The sequence below is a fragment of the Aphidius gifuensis genome, linkage group LG1 (genome assembly GCF_014905175.1).
Source record: "Aphidius gifuensis isolate YNYX2018 linkage group LG1, ASM1490517v1, whole genome shotgun sequence".
In the NCBI taxonomy this organism is placed as follows: domain Eukaryota; kingdom Metazoa; phylum Arthropoda; class Insecta; order Hymenoptera; family Braconidae; genus Aphidius; species Aphidius gifuensis.
This window is the reverse complement of record NC_057788.1, coordinates 7,842,626-7,855,749: the sequence shown is the minus strand read 5'-3', so window position 1 is coordinate 7,855,749 and position 13,124 is coordinate 7,842,626. Positions and strand designations below refer to the sequence as shown.

At 24.7% G+C, this 13,124-nt stretch overlaps 4 protein-coding genes across 7 annotated transcripts in view; 2 read left to right on the top strand and 2 right to left on the bottom strand.

Annotated features, from left to right (window-relative positions):
- Positions 1-690: 690 nt before the first annotated feature.
- Positions 691-2,460, top strand: LOC122847545 (17-beta-hydroxysteroid dehydrogenase 13-like). 2 transcript variants are annotated; one of them, XM_044145313.1, is made up of 6 exons: positions 691-1,056; positions 1,165-1,339; positions 1,411-1,737; positions 1,808-2,064; positions 2,138-2,263; positions 2,346-2,460. In XM_044145313.1, exons 2-6 carry the CDS (start codon positions 1,196-1,198, stop codon positions 2,410-2,412), a joined length of 921 nt encoding a protein of 306 aa, XP_044001248.1. In that variant the 5' UTR covers positions 691-1,056; positions 1,165-1,195; the 3' UTR covers positions 2,413-2,460. The 2 variants fall into 2 exon arrangements, with proteins under 2 accessions (XP_044001248.1, XP_044001247.1); XM_044145312.1 differs by lacking the exon at positions 691-1,056 and having other exon boundaries at positions 1,101-1,339.
- A 671-nt stretch (positions 2,461-3,131) lies between these two features.
- Positions 3,132-6,798, bottom strand: LOC122847533 (symplekin). The gene is made up of 3 exons (XM_044145293.1): positions 6,625-6,798; positions 6,343-6,539; positions 3,132-6,262 (listed from the first exon to the last, which is right to left on the bottom strand). Exons 1-3 carry the CDS (start codon positions 6,679-6,681, stop codon positions 3,142-3,144), a joined length of 3,375 nt encoding a protein of 1,124 aa, XP_044001228.1. The 5' UTR covers positions 6,682-6,798; the 3' UTR covers positions 3,132-3,141.
- Positions 6,799-6,855: 57 nt separating this feature from the next.
- On the top strand, positions 6,856-9,124 carry LOC122847542 (ketohexokinase-like). 2 transcript variants are annotated; one of them, XM_044145304.1, is made up of 5 exons: positions 6,856-6,959; positions 7,269-7,437; positions 7,505-7,829; positions 7,888-8,138; positions 8,234-9,124. In XM_044145304.1, the coding sequence occupies exons 2-5, from the start codon at positions 7,283-7,285 to the stop codon at positions 8,628-8,630; spliced, it is 1,128 nt and encodes a 375-aa protein (XP_044001239.1). In that variant the 5' UTR covers positions 6,856-6,959; positions 7,269-7,282; the 3' UTR covers positions 8,631-9,124. The 2 variants fall into 2 exon arrangements, with proteins under 2 accessions (XP_044001239.1, XP_044001240.1); XM_044145305.1 differs by lacking the exon at positions 6,856-6,959 and having other exon boundaries at positions 7,201-7,437.
- A 101-nt stretch (positions 9,125-9,225) lies between these two features.
- The window catches only part of LOC122847544 (short-chain dehydrogenase/reductase family 16C member 6-like), a 31,910-nt gene continuing 28,011 nt past the window's right edge, over positions 9,226-13,124 (bottom strand). The window contains exons 1-7 of one of the 2 annotated variants that reach the window (XM_044145311.1): positions 11,723-11,924; positions 11,085-11,245; positions 10,287-10,441; positions 10,020-10,197; positions 9,790-9,919; positions 9,605-9,728; positions 9,243-9,526 (exon numbers count right to left, since the gene is read on the bottom strand). In XM_044145311.1, coding sequence (XP_044001246.1) covers positions 9,331-9,526; positions 9,605-9,728; positions 9,790-9,919; positions 10,020-10,197; positions 10,287-10,441; positions 11,085-11,225 — 924 coding nt within the window. In that variant the 5' untranslated portion in view covers positions 11,226-11,245; positions 11,723-11,924 and the 3' untranslated portion in view covers positions 9,243-9,330. Of the gene's footprint in view, positions 9,527-9,604; positions 9,729-9,789; positions 9,920-10,019; positions 10,198-10,286; positions 10,442-11,084; positions 11,246-11,722; positions 11,925-13,124 lie in introns of those variants that run through there. The other variant, XM_044145310.1, reaches the window with a different exon arrangement.

Genomic DNA, 13,124 nt, shown 5'->3' with positions numbered 1-13,124 from the left:
CAAACAAAGGAGCCTTTGTGTTGTCAACTTTTGTACATTTTTTGATTAATATTATTAAAAAAACACTATTATGCAACATAATATCACGAAAAAAATATAAACAAATTAATAAAGAATAATTTTTGTTATAAATTTTATATATTATAATCCTTTTTATCAACAATTTTTTACCTTTTGTAAAATGACGCCAATCTAACCTCAAATACTCGATTTTTATTTTTGACATATTGATTGAAATTACTCCAATTATACACAATTATGTTCAAAATAATTAATTAACAATAAAACACTATAATATTTGAGTACTATTTGTCATTTAATAGCACTTAAATCCTTTAAAATGTTTTTTATTTTTTTCAGCAACATCGACAATGACAATGTCCATTTTTTTTGTAAAATGTTCAACAAAACGCACTGAATTATTACACAATACATTTTTAACAATTTTATTAAACAATTAAACACTAAAAAACAATTTTTTGTTTATTTATTTTCTTAATATTTGACAATAATGAGCAGCTGATTTTGTCAGCTTGACATTTGTCAGCGGCCATCTTGGAAATGTAAAACCGACAACTGCGCCACTGCGGTGAAAATATTAACTCACTACAAAATGTCGGTAAAGAAAATAGTGAATAAAAAAAAAAATATAAATAAATAAAATAAATTATTTATAAATATTTATAAAATATAAATAAACAAATAATTAATTGGATATAATTCCCCTTTGTACGTGATAAATTTTGATAATTAGCCGAGATCAAATATTCATGACAAGTTCATCATCAATAAATAGATAATTTTTTTTTTTTTTTTTAATTTAATTATGATGTAAAATTGTGATAAATAAACATGGAACTGTTGATTGAGAATATTGAGATAATTTAAAAGAATTAAATAAATAAAACTGTACATCAATTTAATACGTCACACAAATATCGTCAATCATTTTCATGAAAGAACAAAGTACAAAGACAAAAAATTAAGAAAAAAAAAAAAAAGCACAGACTACACAATGTGATAATTTCCCCAACAGTATTTTTTTTTAGATAAAAGGTAATTATATTACATTCATTTTATGTTCATTATTAAATAAAATTGAATGAAATTTAAATCGAAAAAAAAAAATATTGAATGAATAATTAATAATTAATTTATATCAAGATATAAATCATCATTATTATCATCAAGAGAAATGTTGCTCAAAATATACTCATTATTTATATTGAGTTTGGATTTGATAACACTATTTTTTGGTATTTGGTTGTCAATAATACTTGCAATTTATCGTTCATTTAATCCACCGTCATTGAAAAGTCTTCATGGCGAAATTGCTATGGTGAGTATGATTAAATTGTTTGTTAAATTATTTAAATATGAAATAAATTTTTCATGATTTTAATTCAACAGGTTGTTGGTGCTGGACGTGGTGTTGGTAGAGAAATTGCAATTCAACTTAGTCAATTAGGTGCAATTGTTGCATGTATTGATATTAATGAAGATATGTGTAATAAAACATCAAATAAAGCAATACGTTATTCTGGTCAATCAAAAGCTTATGCTTGTGATGTAACAGATAAATTACAAGTTGAAAATACTGTTAAAAAAATACGTGCTGATTTTGGTGATGTTACAATGGTTATTCATTGTTGTGGTGTACCAAGTCCACGTGTTTTAATTAGAGAAACACCAGAAATTCAAAAAGCCATGGAATTATCAGTTATCAGTCACTTTTGGGTGAGTTGTTGATGATCTTGTTGTTTTGTTTTTTATGTCTATCAATAATTTATTATTATTTTGATAATAGCTGTTGGATGCTGTATTGCCAAGTATGGAAAAAGCTGGACGTGGACATATTGTTGCTCTTTCATCAGTTGCTGGATTTTCTGGTGGTTCAAGTCGTGGTGGACGTGTTCAATTAACAGCAGCACAATTTGCTATACAAGGATTAACTGAATCACTCAACAGTGAATTACGTCAAGTTAACAGTAATATTGTTGTTACACTTGTTCATATTTATCCATTTATTCTTGGTGCTGAGATGGAAAAAGATATTCGTTTGAGGTTTCGTTGATTTTTGCTGTAATTGATTTTAAAAATTTTTTAAATATAAATTAATCAATTTTTTATACTTTAGAATACCAAGTTATTTTGGTACAATGCCAGCAACAGAAGCAGCAAAAAATATTCTAGATGGTGTTCGTAGAAATTACACTGAATTTAGTGTTCCAGGATATCTTCTTTATCTTGGTCATATTCTCAGGTAATTAAAATATTTATAACACACAAAAAAATAAATGAAAAAAAATATATTTATATGTATATCTCTTTTTTATATTATACAGAATATTACCAAAAACAGCATCATTTTTGCTGCGAGATTTTTTGGATACTGGTGTTGATTTTGGATAATGATATTATAATGAAAATTGTTTGTGATTTAAAGACTGACATGATCCATCACAAGAGCATTAACTTTATTTAAAAAAAAATCAATTAAATTATCTCTATCAACAAAGTTTATTCTTTTTCAAATGAATTATTTATCTATTGTTTAATTTTCAAATAAATTGTTTTAAAGTAAACACAACGTTTTATCAACTGTTGAATGACAGTCGAGTTAGCACATTTTATATTTTATTTATTTTAAATTATTTGTATATTACCGTTTTATTAAAAGACCAACCGATCTAAATTTAATATCCAACCATGATAATTGATGACAAAAAAAAATAAATAAATAAATAAATAAACTTTACCGTTTTGTTTAAATAATAAAACAGTTAAAAGTAAAATATTTAAACAACTTGAAGGATTAATCATTTTTAAATATACATGCATCAAGTGGCTGTATGTAAATTGTGATTAGCTAATTATAAATTTATTATTTTTTTAACAATTATTAAATACTTAATTGTCATTTGTTTTTAATTTCATTTGCTCACTGTTAATAATGACTATTTAAACGACATGAAAATGATTGAAATATTCAAAAAATTTGTAATATAAATATAATTAAGAAAAATAGTATATTTAAAAAATTCACAAGTCTTTCATCAAAACATTCGATAATAAAATGTACAATTATTATTATCCTACATAATTTATACTCAATCGAGTTAATAAAAAAAAATATCAAGTTCACTCTAATCCAGGTGGTGTTGGTTCAGATATATCACCACTATCGCTAGTAGTTGTTATTGTTGTTATTGTTGTTGGTGCTGTTGTTGCTGTTGTTGTTGTTATTTTTTGTATTGGTGGTGCAATATCAAAATCATCATGCATATCAATAGATTGTATACCTTGAAGTACATCCATAATTGATGCTGATATATGTGCTTTTTGATTATCAGCAAGTCCATCAACATGTGAAATTAATGGTATTTTTAATTCTGGTGACATTTTTAAAGCTTCAGAAAGTTGTTGTGGTGGTAATTGTAAAATAACAGAAAAACTTTGTGGTTGTGTACGTTCACAACATTTAACAAAACCTTCCCATACTTTTGGCTGTTTCCATACTTGTTTTAATATTAAACGTTGTAATATATTCATAACAAAACCAATTATTTTTGGATATAATGTTAAACTTTGTATAACAGTACGCATTAATAATGTTGGTAGAGGATTCATTTCCATTAAATTATTAATAACAACACCAAGTACTTCATGTGTGTATACTTGTTTTTCAGCAAAACATAATGATGTTGCTTTCATAACAGTTTTAAGTTCAGTTTTATTTAAATCAATTGTATGAAGTGCTATTAATAAATCAGCTGGTGTTATTGGTGATGTATGTGGTATACCACTGTCATTATTATGTACACCAAGTAAACGATTAAATACTTCTTTAACAACTACTGGATTTAATTTAATTAATTTTGGTAATGCTGATAAAACTTCTTTTTTAGGTAAACCATTTAATACTGGTATTAAAAATCTAACATCAGATACACGTGTTTGATAAAGTTCACGTACTCTTGTTACAAGTTCAACACTTGGTGTTGTTTTATCAGTAAGTATATGAATAATACGTGTTACTAAAACTTCTGAACCTTTTGGACAATTTTCAACAAGTCCTAATAACTGTGGACTTGACATACCCAATGATTTAACTGGTGCTTCAACAAGACGTAATACAATTCTTTTAACATCTGGTGACATTGTTGGATAAACACGTGCAAGTTCTTGTATAAGATCTTGATGTTTTTCAATTAATGATAAATAAAGACTTAGACATGCTTTTGTTGTTGATTCAGTCCAATGATTTTCAATATTTGGCCGGCCACGTTCTTCACCAAATACCAATTCTGGTGGACATGATTTTTGTAAAAAACTTAAATAAAGTACAGCATATGCTTCAATTGATGATTTTAATTCATTACGATTATAAAGATCAACAACAATTTTAATTGCTGCATCACGTATTATTAATTTTTCATGTGCACAATGTTGAAATAATACATTTAAAAATATAAGCTGTTTTGTTGGTCTTCTAATAACCATTTCTTTTAATAAATATAATGGTGCAAAACCACGTGATTCATTTGCTGATAATGATTTTAATGCTGTTATTGCATCTTCAGTTATTAATGGTGATTCAAGATATACTCTTGATAAATAAATATCTCTATCTTTACCTTGCATTTCTTCAATTGCTGATATTATTGTACATAATATAAAATTATATGAATAACATGGTGCTTCATGTGTTTGTGTAACAAGTGTTGTACGTCTATGAAAACTTTGAAATATAGCATATTCTTCATATAACCATGATAATGCTAATTCCATTCTTGATTTAATATCATCAGTAACATAACGTAATACAGAATTTTGTATTGATTTATTTAATGTTGATGCCATTGTTGATAATAATTTAATTCTTATTCCTCCAGCACCACTATTAATTGCACTTTTTTCAGCATTTAATATTCTATTAATAGCCATAAAAAACATTTTTTCTTTAAGATCATTTGTTAATGGTCTTGCTACTTCAATTGGTTTTAATGCTTTAACACGTGCACGTGATTTATTCATTGTTTTTTCAGCTTCAAGTGTTGCTTTAGCTTCTTTTTCTTTTTCTCTATCTTTTTCACGTTTTCTTTCACGTTTAGCTTCAGCAACAGTTATTGTTGGATTTTTAATTAAATCTTCCATAACAGCATCATCATCTTTAATATCTTTTTTAAATTTTTTAGCAATTGCTTGTTTTATTTGTGCTGATAATAATTTAGCAACTGTTTGTCGTTGTATATTTATATCTGATGTACCTGGTGGTTGATATTCACGTTGAAATATTGTTGTCATTGTATCTGGTACCCATGCCATACTATCCATAACAAGATCTGTTGCAACTTCAACAGATAAATGTTCAACAATATATGTTTCTGTTAATTCAACTAAATCAGGTAATTTAATTGGTTCCATAATTATATTTTCTGTATCATCATCATCATCTGGTAATATTGTTTCTAATTTTATTCTTTTAGCAGCTGTTGCTGCTGCTATTTCTTGTTGACGTCTTTTCATTTTTCTAATATCTTCAGCTTTTGGATATGCTTTCATTATTTCTTGTTCTTTAGCACCTAATTTTGCAAGTTGTTTTGCTATTGTTGATGCAAATTCAATACTACCTGGACATTTCATTAAAGTAAGTAGTGTTAATTTTAAATGTTTTGTTACACTTGTTACTTGTGAATCAGTTAATGTTGGTGGTAAATCATTTTGTAAACTTTGTAATGCTGTTATAACATTTGATGTAAATTGTGGACGAAATTTTGCAATTGTTGCTAAACTTCCCATACATGTCATTAAATTTAAACTACTAACATGAACAGAACCATGAAATTTTATTAACTCATCAAGTACATGATGTGCTTCTTCTTCAAGTTTTCTTCTACGTGCTATTTTTAATGTTAATGGAATATCTTCTAATGAAAAATCATCTTGTTTTTTAGTTGTTTCAGAATCAGGATATGTTTGTAATAAAACAACTCCTTCTAAAAATTTAACAGCTTGTGTACGTATACCATCATTATCTGATCCAATCATTTCTAATATTAATACTTTTAATGTTGATATTTGACCCCAAGCTGTTTCAATTTCTGGTGTTACATTAACTGCACTTGCAACCCATTTTAAAGCAGCACGTAATATTCTTCCTGATGTTCTTAGTGCACGTTTAACAACAGCTGATGCATCATCAGATAAAAGTCTCAATAAAGATGGCAACATTTTTGGAATCATATCTGGCTGTTTATCACTGATAATAAAATATATAAAAACATGATTTAATTATTCAATTAATAACAAAAAGCATCAATCATTTAAATAAAAACCTACCCAGCTACTTCAATAAAACTACAAATTGTTTTTCGTACTTCAGCACTTTTGTCAACAACAAATGCCAATACTTCATCTATATAATCAGGTAACATTTCAATATCTTTGTTTAATATAACTTCTTGAATTTTTGATAAATTATTAGTTTTAACTTTTTCACATTGACTCATGCTTGCCTCATTGAGCCATTGTACTACCTAAAAATTTCATAAACAATTAATAACAATATAAATAAATATTGTGTTTATAATTATTGTCAAAATTTAAGGTTATTCCACTTGCCGTATCATCAGATATTGTATCTTGCTCCATTTTTTCATGAATAAGAGGCTCCTCCATATTTTAAATAAATTATTCTTAAATACTTAATCAATTTTTATAATCAAATATATTTAATATAATATCTTTAAAAATGCCTGTAATTTTTTTCACATTTATTTAACAAACGCCATATTTATTTCAAGTTTCAATTAATTAATTTAAGCGGATAAAAATGGCTAATTCACCGGAGAAAAAAACATGTTGACATCACGGTTGTCACGGGGTCACATGTTTTCTCTCTCTCCTTCACAACAATAACAATAGAAAACAAAATATTGACAATGGAAAATTAACAGGTGAAAAATAACATTAAATAATTAATTTATATTTTTTTACTGTTTTTATAAATAATTATTAATTTATAATTTTTAAAAATCAATCCCCACCAATTGATCAATACAATGACATGCCTTTTGTTTGATAATGAATATAAATAAAAAAAAAAAACAACAAAGTTATCAAAAGAAAAAAAAAAAAAAGAGTTTTATTATCATCAAGTAAATGCGTGATACAATTTTTTTTTTTTTTTTTGTATTTTTTTATAGCAAAAGTTTAACGTGTCATCAGTTTTAAAAATAATTTCATCAAGTAAACGTTTGTTTCAGTTTAAGGAAAAGCCATGATATCAAGTTTTTATGAAAAAATTGTTGGTGGATCATCATCACCACCACCACCAGCAGAAATAAATAAACCAAAAATTTTATGTGTTGGTCTTGTTTGTATTGACATTGTACAAACAGTTAAAAATTTTCCTGAAGAAGATTCTGATTCAAGGTAAAATATATATCAAAACAAGATGTATAAGTTTGAAATTTGAATATTAAATTTAATTTTTTTATAGATGTATAGATTATCGATGGCAACGAGGTGGTAATGCATCAAATGATTGCACAGTTTTATCACTTCTTGGTAGCCAATGTGAATTTCTAGGAACATTAACTGGTGGACATCACTTGGCATTTCTCCAAGATGATATGGAAAAATATAATATTAATTATTCAAATTGTCCACGATTAAAAGATCCTGGTTGTCCTATATCTACAGTAATTTTATCATTAAATTCAGGAACACGAACAATTCTACATCATAATCCAAATTTGCCAGAACTTAGTTTTGATGATTTTAAAAAAATTAAATTTGATGATTATAGTTGGATACATTTTGAGGTAAATTAAAATTATAAAATTATAAATTTTTTTTAATAAAAACATCAATTATTTTTAGGGTAGAAATATATCAAATGTTTTGACAATGATGCAGTGCATTGAAGACTACAATAAATCATGTTTAACATTTGAAAATTCAGATTGTTCAAAAATAACAATAAGCGTTGAATTGGAAAAACCAAATTCTGAATTATTGGATTTATTGGCATATGCAGATGTTGTTTTTTTATCTAAAGATTTTGCTCAATCAAGGGGTTGTAATAACATGAGTGAAACACTTCGAAGTATCACTCGAGATGTTAAATCTGGGTAAGAAATATATTCATCTTTTTGTGAAAGAAAAAAAAGCAAACTATTATAAATGATACTTGATTTCTTCTCTTATTGTTTTCTATTTAAAAAAGGGCAACAATAATTTGTGCTTGGGGTGATAGAGGAGCAATGGCAAAAACACCTGATGGTATAGTTGTTCAATCACCAGCATTTTCACCATTTAAAATTGTCGATTCACTTGGTGCTGGTGATACATTTATCGCAGCTGTTATCCATTATCTCAATTATATAAAATTAATGAGTATAAATAATGATATGAAAAATGAGTCAAAGTCTAAAGAGATCAAAGTAACAACAGATGTTATAGACTATCAAAAAATAACACACAATAAAGATATTGAAAGTTCTGAATATAGTAAAACAGCATTTATAAATCAAAGTGTTTTACAATCAGCAATAACATTTGGTTGTCAAATTGCTGGTAAAAAAATTAGTCATCGTGGTTATGATGATTTAAAATCTAAATAAATATTTTGCAAGATATATAAATGTATTTTCTATTGCTCAAAAAATTAGTCATTATTAACAGTGAGCAAATGAAATTAAAAACAAATGACAATTAAGTATTTAATAATTGTTAAAAAAATAATAAATTTATAATTAGTTAATCACAATTTACATACAGCCACTTGATACATGTATATTTAAAAATGATTAATCCTTCAAGTTGTTTAAATATTTTACTTTTAACTGTTTTATTATTTAAACAAAACGGTAAAGTTTATTTATTTATTTATTTTTTTTTGTCATCAATTATCATGGTTGGATAGTAAATTTAGATCGGTTGGTCTTTTAATAAAACGGTAATATACAAATAATTTAAAATAAATAAAATATAAAATGTGCTAACTCGACTGTCATTCAACAGTTGATAAAACGTTGTGTTTACTTTAAAACAATTTATTTGAAAATTAAACAATAGATAAATAATTCATTTAAAAAAAAAAAACTACGATCAAACCCGAAGAGATTGATATAAAATTGAAGGAGCTATTAATTTTTATTATAATTATAATGTAAAGTTATATATTTTTCTATTAAATATACAAAATTAATTTAACACAAAAATTTTATAGTCACTTTTTTATTATCCACTTTTTTTTTAGTCACACATTTTTTTGGCTGTACAAATAGAAAAAAAAAATCATCTTAAATTGTAGTTTTCAAGTTAATCTGTTGCTTCAACACCACAATCAAAAAAGTTCTTTGTCAGTACTAAAACTTTGTCTGGAAAATTTCTGAGAGTTGAATTGACAGACATCCAACATCTTGGTATCGAAACATCAGCATAATTTCGTCTTTGAGCAGTGACTATTTGAGCTGCAGCTTCTTTTGGTGGTACAATACCCATCAAGCTTGTAAATCTAGAAACAAACAACAACAATATTAAATTTCATTGTCTTTTTATAAAATGAAACAAATATTATATCATATTACGTTACCTAATCTTTGGTTTTTTGCACAGACCAGTATCAACCATATACGGATATATTGTTGTAAATTTAACATTTGATTCTCGATTACCCATTAATATACGAACTTCATCATTCAATGCTTCCATCATACCTAAATTCAAATACATTAAATTATTCATCAAAACAAACATTTTTTACAAAATTTCATTTACCTCTTACAGCAAATTTCGAGCCACAATAAGGTACCAAATTAACAAGTCCTGTCACACCTGCCATTGACGACAAGGCAACAATATGACCATGATTATTATTAATCATACTTGGTAAAAATGCTTGATTCATCTTTAAAAAAAAAAAATAATAAAACAAATAGAAAGTACACTAAATCGAAAATCTAATTTGCAAAAGTAAAGAAAAAAAAAGTGAAAGGATGTACACTTACCCAGAAGTGTGCCATAACATTTACATCGAAAATTTTCTTAATAGTTTCGGGTGAATACTCGAGAAATGGTTGACAAGGCATTATGCCAGCATTGTTTATTAGTATTGTCACATTTCCAACTTCTGAATAAACTTTTTTAGCTGTTTTAATAACGTCATCTCGATTTGATACATCACATCTACAAGAAAAAAAACCATAAAATTAAAATCAATATTTCAAGTATTTTTATTAATATTTAAAATTATTATTATTATTTTTATTACTTACTGGTAACCATGAGCTTTTGATGTGCCTAATTTCATAACTTGATCAACTGTTTCTTGATTACCTTGAACATTTAAATCCCAACAAACAACTGTTGCACCCAGAGATGCATATTTCAAGGCCAATTCACGTCCAATTCCATGACCGGCTCCTGTTATCTACGATCGTTAAAATATATATATCTTGATTAAATAAATATTTATTAATTTTATTTTAAATTTAAGCTATAATTTATTAAAATTATTTAACAATAAAAACATGTGTTAATTTTTTAATTCAAAGTAAAACATGTTTTTATTTTTTAAAATTAAAAAAAAACTAATAGCGTTTATTTTGCTTAATTAACAAAATTAAAATAATGAAAAATAAAAAAATATATATTTGATAAATAAATCTCATCTTTTTCAAACTAATGCAATTTTTTTTTTGTTTCATTTTAATCAAATTACTTGAATGGCTAACACACATGCAGGAAATAAAAATAATAAATATATCTATCAGATTTCTCTAAGGAAACTTCTGTGTAAATTTAATATTATTATGTAACCTTGTGAATATCAATGTTACTTATTAATTTATTACCAAGTAATTATTGTCTTTGAATATTTTAATGACACCAAAAAAAAATCATAAATATTACTCAACAATAGTAATAAAATAATTGAATTTATTTTCACGTTTTTTCTTCATCAAGTTATTATTTTTTTGCTAAAATTTTCTTTTCAATTTCTGATATATATATTTTTTATTTCACTTTTTTTATTTCTCAATTATTTAGAAAGGAAAATTATAAACTCATACCAAAACAATTTCACCGGCAACACTTTTTTCTTCAACTGGAACTAATAGACGGTATGTGGCCTCTAATACGATATACACAAGTCTGACAATAAGCAGAAATATATCTGCCAAAATTAGCACACCTCCATAAGCATTCACCATGACTGTGTGAAGACTAGTATCTAAAAATAATAAATATTAAATATGACAATGCTATAGTCACGTTAAAAATTTATCATCATTTCTACATATAGACTAATCGATAAATAAAATATACAAAAAAAAAAATAAAATAATCTATTTTAAATTGACAAAGAAAAAACTATACGTGGCTATTAAATAAATAAAGATCTATAAAAAAAAATTTCCATTTGAATGATTGTTACTAGCACAGACATAAGCAAATAAAAATGATGATGAATTTATTTTTAATCAGATGTATCCACGTGCCAATAATAATAATGAAAAAAAAAAAAAGCAAAAATACTTTGATAAAGATCCATTAGTCACAATGTAAACAATTTTTTTTTATTTTTATTTAACAATTAAATAGAGAATAAAAACTTGAATAAATGAATGAATTTTATTTTAGTAATTTTAATGAATTATTATATGAGCTTACTTATTTATTAATTTGAATTAATTGAATGTAAACATACCTGTTTGATTTATTAAAATAAAATAAAAACTGTTTTCTTGATATTATTTAAACTATATTTTATAATAATATATTTAACAAAATTTTATGATAATAATTTTATAATTCCAGTGTGATATTGGAGTAAATTCATTTGACAAGAGAAAGAAATTTTTTTAAACCGTCTATGTCAATGTTTGAACGCATACTGAGCGATTGTAGAAATTGAAAAGACTTGATCCAACTTGTATACAAGCAAGATATATACATGACCTTACTTTGCCTTTAAAAACTTGACTCAAAGCACCACTGAACTTTGATAAATATATATTTATCAACACACAGAGGTACAAATAATTATTTAATTAATTTTTATGTTGAAAATTACAGAAAATATGTAGCTAATTTAATATCGCAAGTTTCAAATAATTAAAATTAATTGAATTAATAAGGTGGACAATTTAAATGGTTTAAATTTTATCGTCAATTGAATAATCTAATTAAAATTAATATAATTAATTTTTATTGAAATTTAAAGGTACTTTAAAACAATTTTTATATATTGAAATTAAAAAAAAAAAAATTAATTAATATTCACAATTTTTAGTGTTTTTTTTTCTCTAAACAATATAAAAAATTTATGATTTTTTTTTTTTTCTACAGTTAATTGCGACAATAAAATGTTTTTATAAGAATACTAGTTTTTTTTTTTTTTTATATTTTTTTATTACTATTATTATTCAACATAAAAGAATTAAATTTCAAAGAGCTTTTTTTATTAACTGTCTGTCTAAAAAATGAAAATAAAAAATTCATTATTCTTCACATTGTGATGTATTTTTTTTAAAACTTGAAAGGATAAATAAAAAAAAATTGTTTTCAAGAAACTACTTTGTACTAGACTTGAAGTCAAAGATCATTTTTATTTAGAAAAAAAAAAAAAAATGAATAAAAATGAATAAAACGAATAATGTAAAACAGGATATAATATAATGAAAAAAAAAAAATTTTTTTTTTAAGATAACACAAAAGTGTTTTATCATAAAGTTTTATCAGTTGACCTCAAATATTATTTTTTTTAGATTAAAATTTTTGTCAAGGGTTCTATTTATATTATAATTATTCAAAAATAAAAAACCTTTATATATTTAATGTTATTACAAATGAAACCTTATATTTTTTTTTTAAATAAATTTTATATTTATTCAAGTATAGCTCAGCTTGATATAACTTGGGCTTTTCTACTTAGTGAATTACACTTATGTAATCGCTTTCGCCGATCGCTTTTGCTTGTCAATTACAAATATTTACATTAAATTTATCATAAAACCAATTCAAAAATTATTAAATTAAAAAAATCATCAATTAAAATAAATATAAATTATTGAAAAAATTATAAATTTTCATTTATGTTTTTTAAAATT

What these genes read in the sequence shown, in the direction of transcription:
- LOC122847545 (XM_044145313.1), top strand. Translation starts at nt 1,196, where the DNA reads ATGTTGCTCAAAATATACTCATTATTTATATTGAGTTTGGATTTGATA. An exon ending in GAAAAAGATATTCGTTTGAG is followed by an intron (nt 2,065 to 2,137) that starts GTTTCGTTGATT and finishes TTTATACTTTAG; the next exon opens with AATACCAAGTTATTTTGGTA. An exon ending in TATCTTGGTCATATTCTCAG is followed by an intron (nt 2,264 to 2,345) that starts GTAATTAAAATA and finishes TATATTATACAG; the next exon opens with AATATTACCAAAAACAGCAT.
- LOC122847533 (XM_044145293.1), bottom strand. Translation starts at nt 6,681, where the DNA reads ATGGAGGAGCCTCTTATTCATGAAAAAATGGAGCAAGATACAATATCT. An exon ending in ATACAATATCTGATGATACG is followed by an intron (nt 6,540 to 6,624) that starts GCAAGTGGAATA and finishes TGAAATTTTTAG; the next exon opens with GTAGTACAATGGCTCAATGA. An exon ending in AGTTTTATTGAAGTAGCTGG is followed by an intron (nt 6,263 to 6,342) that starts GTAGGTTTTTAT and finishes TTTTATTATCAG; the next exon opens with TGATAAACAGCCAGATATGA.
- LOC122847542 (XM_044145304.1), top strand. Translation starts at nt 7,283, where the DNA reads ATGATATCAAGTTTTTATGAAAAAATTGTTGGTGGATCATCATCACCA. An exon ending in GAAGAAGATTCTGATTCAAG is followed by an intron (nt 7,438 to 7,504) that starts GTAAAATATATA and finishes ATTTTTTTATAG; the next exon opens with ATGTATAGATTATCGATGGC. An exon ending in ATAGTTGGATACATTTTGAG is followed by an intron (nt 7,830 to 7,887) that starts GTAAATTAAAAT and finishes AATTATTTTTAG; the next exon opens with GGTAGAAATATATCAAATGT.